Source organism: Mesoplodon densirostris, chromosome 1 (assembly GCF_025265405.1).
Source record: "Mesoplodon densirostris isolate mMesDen1 chromosome 1, mMesDen1 primary haplotype, whole genome shotgun sequence".
NCBI classification, from domain to species: domain Eukaryota; kingdom Metazoa; phylum Chordata; class Mammalia; order Artiodactyla; family Ziphiidae; genus Mesoplodon; species Mesoplodon densirostris.
This window is the reverse complement of record NC_082661.1, coordinates 236332782-236346991: the sequence shown is the minus strand read 5'-3', so window position 1 is coordinate 236346991 and position 14210 is coordinate 236332782. Positions and strand designations below refer to the sequence as shown.

At 40.6% G+C, this 14210-nt stretch overlaps 1 protein-coding gene across 1 annotated transcript in view; it reads left to right on the top strand.

Annotated features, from left to right (window-relative positions):
- The window catches only part of RNF175 (ring finger protein 175), a 79122-nt gene that overhangs the window by 60292 nt on the left and 4620 nt on the right, over window positions 1–14210 (top strand). Inside the window, 3 exon segments of the mRNA XM_060098194.1 lie at window positions 1082–1205; window positions 5602–5732; window positions 8994–9095. Of these exon segments, the coding sequence (XP_059954177.1) occupies window positions 1082–1205; window positions 5602–5732; window positions 8994–9095 (357 nt within the window).

The window sequence follows — 14210 nt, the reverse complement described above, 5'->3', positions numbered from 1 at the left end:
GGTTCCCTTTTCTCCACACCTTCTCCAGCATTTGTTGTTTGTAGATTTTCTGGTGATGCCCATTCTAACTGGTGTGAGGTGATACTAATCATTTACTTTTTCAAGAAACCTTTACCTTTAAAAAAGAAATAGGGGTTGTCATAGAGAATCCTAGTGCATTTGAAATATGATCCAACTTGCAAAATGTTTTTTTTATTAACACACGGCAACCACGGCATAGCAGCAAAGGGCCTCAAAATTTGCACTTAATTCCTGGTTTCATTTTGTACCAATTGTCATGTTAAGCAAATCATTTTTTCTACGTCTCCGTTTTTTCAAAGGTAAATTGGGGATAATAATATCTATCTCAAATATTTTTAGGAAAGATAAAGTATTTGAAAGCATTCTGTAAAATCTAAGTTTGATAGCAGGGATTCTCAACCCTAGCTGCTGTCGCGACCTCACCTCAGGCCACTTAAATTACAGCCCCTGAAAGTGGGCTCGTGTATCAGTATATGTTTAAATCTCCCTCAGGTGATTGCAATCTACAGTTAGGGCTGAGAACCACTGGACTATTAAAGAGGTTCCTAATGTTAGTGGACCACTGCAATCACCTGGTGTCTGGAGAGCCTCCAAAAATATTGCTGCACAGGCCCCAACCCCAGAAAGCCTGATGTAATTGGCCCAGGGTGCAGCCTGGGGATGGAGGTTTTTACAAGCTGCCCAGGTTTTTCTACACGCAGCCAAGCTTGAGAACTGCTGGTTAGAGTTGGCTTGTCTCAGCACTGCAGTCCTAAGAAGCCTTTAAACACTCTCAATAATGACTTTGTCCACTTAGCCCCGAGTAGTAAAATTTGAATGGGATTGAGAGAATTTTAAATTCTTTCATTAAAAAAAAATTAAACAAATAAGTGGGGGGAAATATCACCAAGGCTCTGTTAGATACCATGGCAGGAAATACTGCATTGGCCAAAAAGTTCGTTCGGGGTTTTTGACCAAACCAAATGAACTTTTTGGCCAACCGAATACTTTCCAAGCTGCAGCCCTCACCCATCCCCACAAATGCCACATCCCTACTTCCCTTCACTGTTGTTTTCAATAGAATCAAGGCTAGAGATTCCATGGATTTGGGCATCGTGCCCTTGTTCTATGGCCTCTCCTATGGAGTAATGGGGAGAGACTTTGCAGAGATCTGCTCAGATTACATGGCTTCTACTATAGGGGAAGCGTTGCTTTCATTCTTTGAAATCATCTATGGTACATGGAGAAATGGTCTCATCTTACACATTTGCATCCATTTTCAAAAATAGATAAGTCTTTTTTGGTTCTGTCAGCCCAACTGCTCCCTGGATTCTCGTGGCATCAGATTATCTGGAAGTAACCATGTCTAGCATACTCCAATTGCCAACATATAAAGGATTAGTAAAAATTCAGCGATAACAAAAACACTTGATCTCTGTTAATGCAAATAAAAGTCATATTTGATGCACATAAAACACTTTAGAATCAACCAATGCCTCAGAGTAATACTCATCATAAAGATATGATGTTATCATTATTATTATGCAGCAGTTATCATTATACAGCATTTGAAGAAGTAGAAGACAAAAAAGTGTGCTAAATATATTCTAACTGTAATATTCTTCCCTGGAATTTAAAAAAATCCCTAATAGTTTTTTTTAACTCTCTTAAAAATAAAACTCAGAATGGACATACTTTCTGGTTAGATGGATTCCAGATTCAGATATTAGGAGTATCCATCTGTGTCTAACACATGCACATCTCTTAAAAACTTGCATACTAAGGGCTCCAGGGAAGACCCAGTGGTTTCAGAAATTCCACATCTCTGCCCTCTACCAGTCTTTTGGTACACAGCCAGATGTAAAATGGAAAAACCAGTGTGAGTGGCAAGAGAAAAGTGAACTTCTGGACTTTTGTTCTCCCTCTCTTTATGGGACAGGACTGAGTAAACAAGACCTTGACTTCATCCCCCATCTCTGTAGGCTCCATCTTACTCTTTTCCTAGAGCCTGGAATCCAACTTCTATAGTGAAATTCTGGAATCGCCCTGCCATGTGTAATCTCTGAGACAACAGCTTTTCTTATAAGGTTTAAGGTGAACACAGGAGGGAGCATTTTCACTCCTACTTCCTCAAACAAAAACCAGAGCCATCCCCCCTTTAAAAAATTCCCAAACTCTCTTGTGCTTGTTTAGGGACAGGAGAGGAAGAGAAGGGTTGTATGTCCTCTGTTCTCCAGTGGACCAGGAAGAAGAGACTTAACCTGGCAAGACAACCGAGTCTTTAAGCACCAACATCCTGGAGATTTCTCAACTGACCCCATCCCACCAGTCTTCAACATCTTGTCATCTCCTGTCATCCTCTTTCCAACCACCAGATACATAAAAACCCTTGCCTCAAGCCATTGGCACAGCCATCTGTGACTTAAACTGATGGGGTGTGTGTGTGTGTGTGTGTGTGTGTGTGTGCATGCACACTTGTGACGGAGGTAAAGAGGAAGCAAAGGATGAGCACTCTCCATTCTCACCCCAGCGCCCAAGCCCCACACTAATTGTCAGACTCTGGGAGTGGAGCCAATGCATCTGCTTTGTTTTAAAAGCTCCCTAGGAAAAGGAATGAGCTATTAAGCCATGCCAAACTTGGATGAATTGTAAATATATATTGCTAAGTGAAAGAAGCCAGCCTGAAAAGGCTACATACTACACGATTCCACTTCTATGACAATTTGAAAAAGGTACAGCTATGGAGATGCTAAAGAGATCTGTGGTTGACAGGGGTTTAGGGAGGGAGCAGGGTTGAATGTGTGAAGCACAGGTAATTTGTTAGGGTGGTGAAGTTATTCTGTATGATACTCTAATGGTGAATACATGACACTATGCATTTGTCAAAATCAACAGTATTTTATAGTGGAAAGGGTAAACCTTAATGTATGCAAATCTTAAAAAATCATTTAAGATGTCAGGGAATGCCAGGATAGAATGTAGACTGTGACAAAAGAGTTTAACTGTATTACAAATGTATGAAATAACCTCACTGAAGGGGGTGGGGAGAAAGTGCTGACCTAAGTCACTTTGAAATGAGTGGAGATCTAAGATTAAAAGCAAAAGGAACTATACATAAGCACTGTATGCTAGTTCATAAAGTAGTTTCCCTCAGGGCTATGGGTTAACAATTTTGATACCACTATACATGTATTTTGGAATTGGATTACCAAGTAAATGGAAGACCGATTGTGGGAGCTACATTTCTTCCTCTCAGAAGCTTACATACAAGCAAGGAGAAAAGGCTAGAATTATCTATGTAGTACTGGATGAGTCAAAGTCATCAGTCTGAACTCATGTTTAGCTTAATGTATCTTAATGTAGATGATACATATAGAAATATTTATAGATATGTGTATACACATGGGTTAGTATATACAGACATATTTCCTTGCTCTGTCAGCTATGAAGCCGTAGAAGCAATGACACCTCAGTATCAGTGAGCACACCGAGTACCCAGATCTTGGTTTCTAATACCATTCTATAATAAGAGGAAGCAGTGTTTCTTGGAAAAATGGCTGACTCTGATCTTGGCAGGGAATATACAATATGAGCCTGGAGTATATTGTAGTGTCAGAAAGTAAGGAAGTGCTCAAAAAAAAAAAACCCACACAAGAAAAAACCCACAATGATGAGGATATGTCAAAAAGACACAGAAGCCAACTGAAAGAGATCCCAATGGCCAAAGCTGAAACAATTTGAGCAACACAATAGTAGATAGTAGTAGTAGTAATAGTATTGGGTTATAACTCAAAGTATAGAATAAATATCCATAAGTCCATAGTGACATAAATAAATGATTGTATAGATAAATTAAATAAATAAATAAATAGATAGATAAATAGAGGAGAATAGACAAATCTCCTATGTAGAAGAATTCCACATAATTTATGTAGATATTCCACCCTTAAGAAGGTTGTGTGGTTAAATGTTATATGTCAACTTGACTAGGCTCTGGTGCCCAGTTGTTTGATCAAACACCAGTCTACGTGTTGCTTTGAATGCATTTTGTAGATATGATTAACTTTAAGGGAAAGAAAATACCCTTGAAAATATGGATGGGTCTTAGCTAATCAGTCAAAGGCCTTAAGGGCAAAAACTGAAGTTTCCCAGAGAAGAAGGAATACTGCCTTAAGTCTGAAATAACTCTTTGCAGAGTTTACAGCCTGCTAGCCTGCCCTCCAGGTTTCAGACTTCCCAGCCCCAAGTCTTTAAAATGAGTCTCTCTCTCCCTCTCCCTCCCTCCCTGCCCTCCCTCCCTCTGTCTCTCCCTCCCTCTCTCTCTCTCTCTCTCCACACACACACACTCATGCATATCCTATCAGTTCCATTTCTCTGGAGAACGCTGACTAATACAGAGGTGGAGCATAACTTATAACTTCCCACTCCTTAAGTGTGGGCTGCTCATGGTGATGATGATTTCCTTCCAAAGAGTACAGTATAAAAAGAAGTAAAAGAACAAGTAGCTTTATAGTGGAGAAATTTGACAACCACTACCTCAGCCTAGGTGATCAAGGTCAACATCAACAGTGACGTCATGTTGACTGCATGTACCCTTGTTACAGTGTGGTAAGAATGGCACTTCACCTCTGTTATCTTCCTCCCTAAAACCATAACCCCAGCGTAATCAAGAGAATAAACATCAGCTAAATTCCAATTGAAGGACATTCTACAAAATACCTGCCTCCAAAACTGTCAAAGTCAGAAAAAAAACAAAGTCTGAGAAACTGCCAAAGCCAAGAGGAGCCTAAGGAGACACGATAATTAATGGTATCCTAGGTGGGGTTTTGAAATAAAATAAGGACATTAAGGGAAAATCAAGTAATCTGAATAAAGTATAAACTTTATTTCATAATAATGTATCAATGTTGGCTCATTAATTGTGACAAATGTACCATACTGATGTAAGATGTTACTGATAGGGGAAACTTGGTATGGGAAATCTGTACTATCTTCGTATCTTTAAGTGTAAAGCTATTATAAAATAAATATTTTATTTTTAAAAAAGCTTCTGAGACATTCTCATGTGCTGCTAATGTTGAGAATCACTCCTCATCCGCAGCCCTGGGGAGACGCAGTGTCTTAAATTAGGGTTCTGGATGCATTGCCTTCTAATGGGATTAGCCTGTGTGCTCCGTATAATCACTTGGGATTATATTAAAATTTTAATTATATTAAAATTAATTAAAAGATACATAGATGCCTGGGTTTACTCCAGATCTATGAATCAGAGTCTCCAGGAAAATAAAGAGAAGGGTCAGGATCTGGGTGAGCTTAAAAAGCTTCCCGTGTGAGTCTGAACTTACAGCTCTGGATAAAAACTGTTCCTCTCAAAGGATTCCTTGGTGGGGAGGTTAGTTATAATTAGCAATGTGCTTTGGGTCCATTTGGGGTTCAGTGGGGTTTTGCCTAGAAACCTTTACCCCACAGTAGCATTGTCCCTATGGGAAAAAGTTTCAAGTTCTAAACCAAAAGAGAAACAGTAAAGACTATGTTCCCAAGCCTGGCAGTGGCTTCCCTGTGCTCCAAGAATGGTGGTGCTCTGTGCTTTTCCTCCAACAGTTCTACAGAGTCAGTGGGATGCCCACCAGGAGCTTGTCAGACAACATCTGTGCCACCTGTGGGCAGATCATCGTGGTGCTCAATGAAGAAGGACTCACTGAAAACACTTACCAGCTTTCGTGCAAGCATGTGTATCCTTTCCACGGGAGACCCTTTGGACTTCATCAAGCCAGTGCCAGGAGGCAATTTTCAGATAATCTGTGTCAGACGTGGGAGATAGCCAGTCAGGGAAGACTGTCTCATCACTTCCCTCCTTCCTTTCCTCCCCTTACCCCCACCCTCTGCCTTGCTTAACGTTCATCCCCAAACCCCAAGCCTTTATCCTCCCACCCATCTTTTTTTGAGACTTTCTGGGAATCCCTGCTGAATAATGAACTGCTCTTAATTAGCAGGAGGTGAACCTCCTCCCCATCCAGTAACTTCTTTTTTAAAAAGGAATCTTTAGGGCCTCCCTGGTGGCGCAAGTGGTTGAGAGTCCGCCTGCCGATGCAGGGGATACGGGTTCGTGCCCCGGTCTGGGAGGATCCCATATGCCGCGGAGCGGCTGGGCCCGTGAGCCATGGCCGCTGAGCCTGCGCGTCCGGAGCCTGCGCGTCCGGAGCCTGTGCTCCGCAACGGGGGAGGCCACAACAGTGAGAGGCCCGCATACCGAAAAAAAAAAAAAAAAAAAAAAAGGAATCTTTATGCCACACAGACAGGAGGGCTGCAGCATCTGTGCAGAGGCTGGCTGGGAAAGCTGGCGAAGCTATAAGCGAACAGGTAGCCAAGAAGGACAAGAGAAAGAAAGGGTTGGCGAGTGAAAAACAGAGTGAAGTTTCAGGTGCAGGAAGGAACTCAGGACTCTCCAGGTGGAGCCTGTGTCTGAGTCTCAGAGGAACAAGAACGACAAAGTGGTGTTCTTTGCCTGTAAATAATCCTTAGGAACCTGCTTGTGTCAACAGTGGTGATGGGGGAAGCCAAGTATCAGCTTTGGTCTCGAAAAGAGGATAACGTCATAGGCAGCAGGACACCTTAAGATACACAAGGAGGGACCAAAACGTGAGCATCCAATTCTGGGACTATTTGGTTCCTCTGCCTATGGGCTGTACCCCAAATCGCTATCTACTGGCTGAGGGATCTTTAGGTATTAGGGACCAGACCAGCCTGGGCCTGGAAACCAGCATCCTCTGGGACTCCAGTAACCATGAGGAAGATCTCCACTGTGCTGAAAGATGCTGAGGTCAAGAGCCCAGCATCCTGCCCTGCCTGAGCAAGTAACTCTGGATAGCAGAGTTGTGTTTGCATTGGCCAACAATCAGTATTTTAATTGTTTTCTTAAGAGAGGGAAAAGAAGGCATCATTTATCTTTATTTTATAGTACAATATCAATTTTATAATATTGCTATGCACTCAGTTCAAAGCTCTGGCATTATGAGGTGGTTAAACCATCTGTCTTTTTCCTCTGAAGCCCACCTAACTCAATCAGTAATACCCTAGATATGCAGCACTCATGATTTGATTCTGTTTAATCTGGACAGATTCCATTTATTCAATCCTGAGAGTCAAAAACTGGACCAAATGCATCTGAAATGTATTATTCCAACATTTAAGTCTTAACATTTTAAGGTGAGAAACACAAAGATACTCCATGTGGAAGTCTATGTGGTTTCTCAGTGTGATACTTTTACCCAAAAAACTATCATTCTTAGTAGAAATTTTCCAAGTCTGGTCCTAGTTTTAAATACGATTTACTTTTCAAATGTTGGAACAGAGCCCCTTCTGCCATTTGCAAGTGGAAGTATTTTCTCTCTCTTCACCTTTAAAAGCCCTTAGGGATTGTTGTACACGTGTGCATATGTAATCGAAAATGCAGTCACCTTTAAATTTGCTTTGCAGGGAGTATTATTAATGCTCCATTTTAGCATGAGTCATATTAACAAGGAGTGGGCAAACCGGAATCATATTAACAAGGGGGTGGGAATCTGAATCTCGCTCTGCGGCAATTCTGCCAGTGTGGAAGCTTTGCAGATGAGATTTTGAAGACAAAAGAGAATATTAAAGAGGAGATGGACATTTCGATGCTGGCTCGATGACCCCTGAACTCCATACCTATCTGGAAGATGGGGCTGTACTCCAGCCCTTTTGAATGAAGAGCTGTATGGGTTTTGATTCAGAATCTTTGTTATAACACACTGTTAACCCAAGCATGTTGCAAAGGTGACCCCTACGCCAAGAACATAAAAGAGTGGGAACCCTTAGTTGCACACAGATCTAATATTGAGGAATCATCTACATGGCCTTGACTTGCCTCTACCTTCATACCCTCCGTCGGTTAGAGAGGGGACATCATTGTTGTTCACACAGGTGCATAGCAGGCCAGAGAGAACATCATGTGATCTTGATCCAGAAAGCCACACTGGGGTCAACGACTGTAGAAATAAATCAACATGATGGATCTCATTATAGTTAATCATTTTACCCAAATCTATAAGCCGTGGAACCTGGGGGAAATACATTTGCAAAGGTAATCGGTTTTGAATGATTCATTCAAATATATGTTCAATAAATAGGCACTTAGGCACTGCTTAAGGTGCTGAGCACAGAGATGAATGAGTCATGGTCCCACAGGTAACATATTGCCCAGGAGAGACATGTAAATACACAGAAAGTCATGACACAGAGTGACTTGTGCTCTGTAAGACTCCGTCCCTGGTGCTGCAGAAAAACATACAGTTCACTGGCAACTTTGGGGCCAAAGGGTCAAACTTTCTAGACAAGGGGTTGTATACAACTGAGTCTGTAAATGCCTAGAGTTTTAGATGTTCATTATAGGTTTATATTCTATTAAAAATAACTGGCCCCTTATCAGTAATAAAAAGTTGAGAAAAAACTTATGAAGCTAACAGAAACATTTGTACAAATTCTTGACCACAAATAATTTAAACTTGTCTAGCGCCTAAGACAAGTCTGGTTACATACATAGTAAGTAGTGAGGAAGTGCACAAAAAGCCGAATGGAGAGATGTTACGGTAAACACAGAAAAATGCATGATAAGCGAGACAGAGAAATACAATATGTTTACGTAAGACATTCCTGTAAAAAAGCATGTCCACATTCTTTATCTAATTTAAGCACAAGAATCGAGTGAGGTAAGAACACGTAAGGCCAAGAAGATCAGTAAATTCCTCAGGGTCATAAGCTATTGCAGCTCTGACTCCAGGCTCCTCTGGGACTTGGTGGTTCCCTTGTCCTGCAGAATCTCCCTAACAGAGTGATGGACACAACTGAGTCATAACCGAGAGCCATTCCCACCTCCACCACTACGCCCTACAGGTGGGATCACTTCCATTACATCATGATGAAGCAGACCTTGCCCTTTAATATCCAGAAGCTTCCCTAACAAGATCCCTAAGGTTTCATGAATTCTGCATCTGAGGTTGGTGTATTGTTGGTAAAAAGCAGACGTGCCCTCACTGCAAAGAGACGGTCGATTTGAAGAGGATGATCAATAACCCGTATCCTTTTTAATAAAGTTATGAAATATTATCTTAACTGTTTTTCTGGTGATGTATTCTTTAAACTTTCCTTATCTTCATTATAGGTACAGCAGAAAACATTCTGTTCTCCCTAACCACCTATTTCAAAACAACTTTCTGGTTTCTTTTCTCCCCTGTGCCTACATTACCATTCTAGTTAGGAAGTTAAATGTCAAAAAGATACATTCTACTCTTTATATTCCACATATTCCACTATTAGGGCTTTAGTGGAAATGTGATGGGACATTACAAAAGATAGGTGAATATATGGAAGGAAAAGATAGGTAGGTAGGTAGACAGAGAGATAGACATAGATATAGATAGATAGATAATAGATAGGCAAACGGATAGAGAGATGATGGGTAACACGTGGATGGGACGAGTGGGTGGGGAGACAAATAGATTAGAATTGAAATTGTAAAGACCCCAAATGTGAGCTAGAATAGAAAAGTATTTTGAAGGTGTACCAAATTGTTTTATTTCCAGACATGAGTAGGGGTTTTTTCCCCTGACTATTGGCTTTTTTAATTCCTTGCTACAGCTCATCTTTTCTTAGGCTAACCTAAGTAATAATAATATTGAAAGGAGTGAAGACCTACTACAGATTTGCTCGACAAATGGCAGCAAAAGGATTTTTATAGACAGCAGGGATCCCCAACTGAATAAACCCAAATCTCCTTAAAATCACAGGAAGGGAATGTCCCCATCCAGAGCTGACTACAAAGACTTAGCCCTCAACCCCCCACTGGCCCAGGACCATCGTGTATATCTTCCAGGGGCGTAAATGGGACTAAAACATATCCCCCTTTAAGCAGAAGGGCACTGAGAGGATGGTTTCCGCCTGCCAAGTACTCGCTCTTCTCCTAAGTGACAGCCTTACTGTTCCTCCTGAGTTCCAGTCACCTGCATTCACAGTGCTAACGGAGACCCCTACCCTGCTCCCTGCCCCGCCGACTCTTCAAACCCTAAGTGTTTAGTTTGAACCGGAAGCGTTGGCAGCAACGCCCCCATCTCTGGGGACTGCGGACCAAGGAAGGACTTGCAAGCAGGGCAGTGGAGGAGGCAGCGTGCGTGGGCCCCTGGATCTCAGAGCCACACGCCGACAACAGAGAGCACCCTCTGCGGCCACCAGCTCCCGTCCCAGGCCTGGCCTTCCTCGCAGAGCCCGTGCGAGGCGGGCACAGGCGAGGCTGACGGCCTGTCATGCGCCTTCCTCCCCTCCACTCATCGTAACACAAGTCCAGAACAGCTTTTGGTTAATAACTTACTTATGAAACTGCAGTATATAAATCTTTGTTATAAAATTGGTGGTATGATCATAAACGTCACCTTAACAATCATTTAAATAACAAGGGACAATTGGTTTCTCTGAGAGGAAGAAATGGTCTTGAGAGAAGAAATGTTTGAATACTACATGTACTCTTTTTTTTTTCCCTATGAGATACAGAACTTTATTTCTGAATGTAACATCCTAACAACAATCGTCATTCTTCTAAGGCAGCTAAAGAAATACATGTACTCTTTATTGAGACTCAGTGTAAGAGAAAAGCTACATGTGAAAAATCTGCCTTTCTGTGTGGAACATTGCTAACAGAGATACCAGGTATTAAGTTCCCTTAGTACAATTTATCAAAGATACCAGGATAACGTACGTATTATCTATGAACTAATGTTTTCCTTTGTAATATACAATGAGTTCCCTCCGATGAGCTGAAGGCAGGAGAGCCCAGAGCTGTTTTTGCTCACGACGGTAGTTCCCATTATTCTTGGTTTTCCACTGTAAGCATTCCCCCCTTTCCTCTTTCTTTTAGTATGTGACCCTTGCCTTTTATTCTTGTTTGGGATTATGATATTTGCGGATTTTAACGTGGATGGATTCGATTTATTTTTGGAAATTCGGTGTAGTGTAAATGACAATGACTCTGCTACGTGGCTGTAGGTAGAGCAACCTACTTAACTGAGATTCAGCTCGGAGCGCACATGCTTTTTTTTTTAAACATCTTTATTGGAGTATAACTGCTTTACAATGGTGTGTTACTTTCTGCTTTATAACAAAGTGAATCAGTTATACATATACATATATCCCCATATCTCTTCCCTCTTGCGTCTCCCTCCCTCCCACCCTCCCTATCCCACCCCTCCAGGTGGTCACAAAGCACCGAGCTGACCTCCCTGTGCTATGCGGCTGCTTCCCACTAGCTATCTATTTTACATTTGGTAGTGTATATATGTCCATGCCACTCTCTCACTTTGTCCCAGTTTACCCTTCCCTCTTTCCGTATCCTCAAGTCCATTCTCTAGTAGGTCTACATCTTTATTCCCATCTTGCTCCTAAGTTCTTCATGACCATTTTTTGGTTTGTTTTTTAGACTCCATATATATGTGTTAGCATTCAGTACTTGTTTTCTTCTTTCTAACTTACTTCACTCTGTATGACAAACTCTAGTCCATCCACCTGACTACAGATAACTCAATTTCGTTTCTTTTTATGGCTGAGTAACATTCCATTGTATATATGTGCCACATCTTCTTTATCCATTCACCTCTTGATGGACACTTAGGTTGCTTCCATGTCTTGGTTATTGTAAATAGAGCTGCAATGAACATTGTGCTACATGACTCTTTTTTGAATTATGGTTTTCTCAGGGTATATGCCCAGTAGTGGGATTGCTGGGTCATATGGTAGTTCTATTTGTAGTTTTTTAAGGAACCTCCATACTGTTCTCCATAGTGGCTGTATCAATTTACATTCCCAACAGTGCAAGAGTGTTCCCTTTTCTCCACACCCTCTCCAGCATTTATTGTTTGTAGATTTTTTGATGATGGCCATTCTGACTGGTGTGAGGTGATACCTCACTGAAATTTTGATTTGCATTTCTCGAAAAATTAGTGATCTTGAGCATTCTTTCATGTGTTTGCTGGCTATCTGTATATCTTCTTTGGAGAAATGTCTATTTAGGTCTCTGCTCATTTTTGGATTGGGTTGTCTTTTTGATATTGAGCTGCATGAGCTGCTTGTAAATTTTGGAGATAAATACTTCGTCAGTCGCTTCATTTGCAAATATTTTCTCCCATTCTGAGGGTTGTTTTTTTGTCTTGTTTATGGTTTCCTTTGCTGTGCAAAAGTTTTTAAGTTACAATAGGTTCCATTTGTTTATTTTTGTTTTTATTCCCAATTCTCTAGGAGGTGGGTCAAAAAGGATCTTGCTGTGATTTATGTCATAGAGTGTTCTGCCTATGTTTTCCACTAAGAGTCTCATAGTGTCTGGCCTAACATTTAGGTCTTTAATCCATTTGGAGTTTATTTCTGTATATGGTGTTAGGGAGTCTTCTAATATCATTCTTTTATATGTAGCTGTCCAGTTTTCCCAACACCACTTATTGAAGTCGCTGTCTTTTCTCCATTGTATATTCTTGCTTCATTTATGAAGATAAGGTGACCATATGTGCGTGGGTTTATCTCTGGGCTTTCTATCCTGTTCCATTGATCTATATTTCTGTTTTTGTGCCAGTACCATACTGTCTTGATTATGGTAGCTTTGTAGTATAGTCTGAAGTCCAAGAGCCTGATGCCTCCAGCTCCATTTTTCTTTCTCAAAATTGCTTTGGCTATTCGGGGTCTTTTGTGTTTCCATACAAATGGTGAAATTTTTTGTTCTAGTTCTGTGAAAAATGCCTGTGGTAGTTTGATAGGGATTGCATTGAATCTGCAGATTGCTTTGGGAAGTGGAGTCATTTTCACAATGTTGATTCTTCCAATCCAAGAACATGGTATGTCTCTCCATCTATTTGTATCATCTTTAATTTCTTTCATCAGTGTCTTATAATTTTCTGCATACAGGTCTTTTGTCTCCTTAAGTAGGTTTATTCTTAGATATTTTATTCTTTTTATTGCAGTGGTAAATGGGAGTGTTTTCCTAATTTCACTTTCAGATTTTTCATCATTAGTGTATAGGAATGCCAGAGATTTCTGTGCATTAATTTCTGTGCATTAATTAATCCTGCTGCTTTACCAAATTCATTGATTAGCTCTAGTAGTTTTCTGGTAGCATCTTTAGGATTCTCTATGTATAGTATTATGTCATCTGCAAACAGTGACAGCTTTACTTCTTCTTTTCCAATTTGGATTCCTTTTATTTCTTTTTCTTCTCTGATTGATGTGGCTAAAACTTTCAAAACTATGTTGAATAATAGTGGTGAGAGTGGGCAACCTTGTCTTGTTCCTGATCTTAGTGGAAATGGTTTCACTTTTTCACCATTGAGGACGATATTGGCTGTAGGTTTGTCATATGTGACCTTTATTATGTTCAGATACGATCCCTCTATGCCTACTTTCCAGAGGGTTTGTATCATAAATCGGTATTGAATTTTGTCAAAACCTTTCTCTGCATCTATTGAGATGATCAGATGGTTTTTATCCTTCAATTTGTTAATATTGTGTATCACATTGACTTGCGTATATTGAAGAATGCTTGCATTCTTGGGATAAACCCCACTTGATCATAATGTATGATCCTTTTAGTGTGCTGTTGGATTCTGTTTGCTAGTATTTTGTTGAGGATTTTTGCATCTATGTTCATCAGTGATATTGGCCTGTAGTTTTCTTTCTTTGTGACATCCTTGCCTGGTTTTGGTATCAAGGTGATGGTGGCCTCGTAGAATGAGTTTGGGAGTGTTCCTCCCTCTGCTATATTTTGGAAGAGTTTCAGAAGGATAGGTGTTAGCTCTTCTCTAAACGTTTGATAGAATTCTCCTGTGAAGCCATCTGGTCCTGGGCCTTTGTTTGTTGGAAGATTTTTAATCACAGTTTCAATTTCAGTGCTTGTCATTGGTCTGTTCATAGTTTCTATTTCTTCCTGGTTCAGTCTCGGAAGGTTGTGCATTTCTTAGAATTTGTCCATTTCTTCCAGTTTGTCCATTTTATTGGCATAGAGTTGCTTGTAGAAATCTCTCGAGATCCTTTGTATTCTGCAATGTCAGTTGTTACTTCTCCTTTTTCATTTCTAATTCTATTGATTTGACTCATCTCCCTTTTTTTCTTGATAAGTGTGCCTAGTGGTTTGTCAATTTTGTTTATCTTCTCAAAGAACCAGC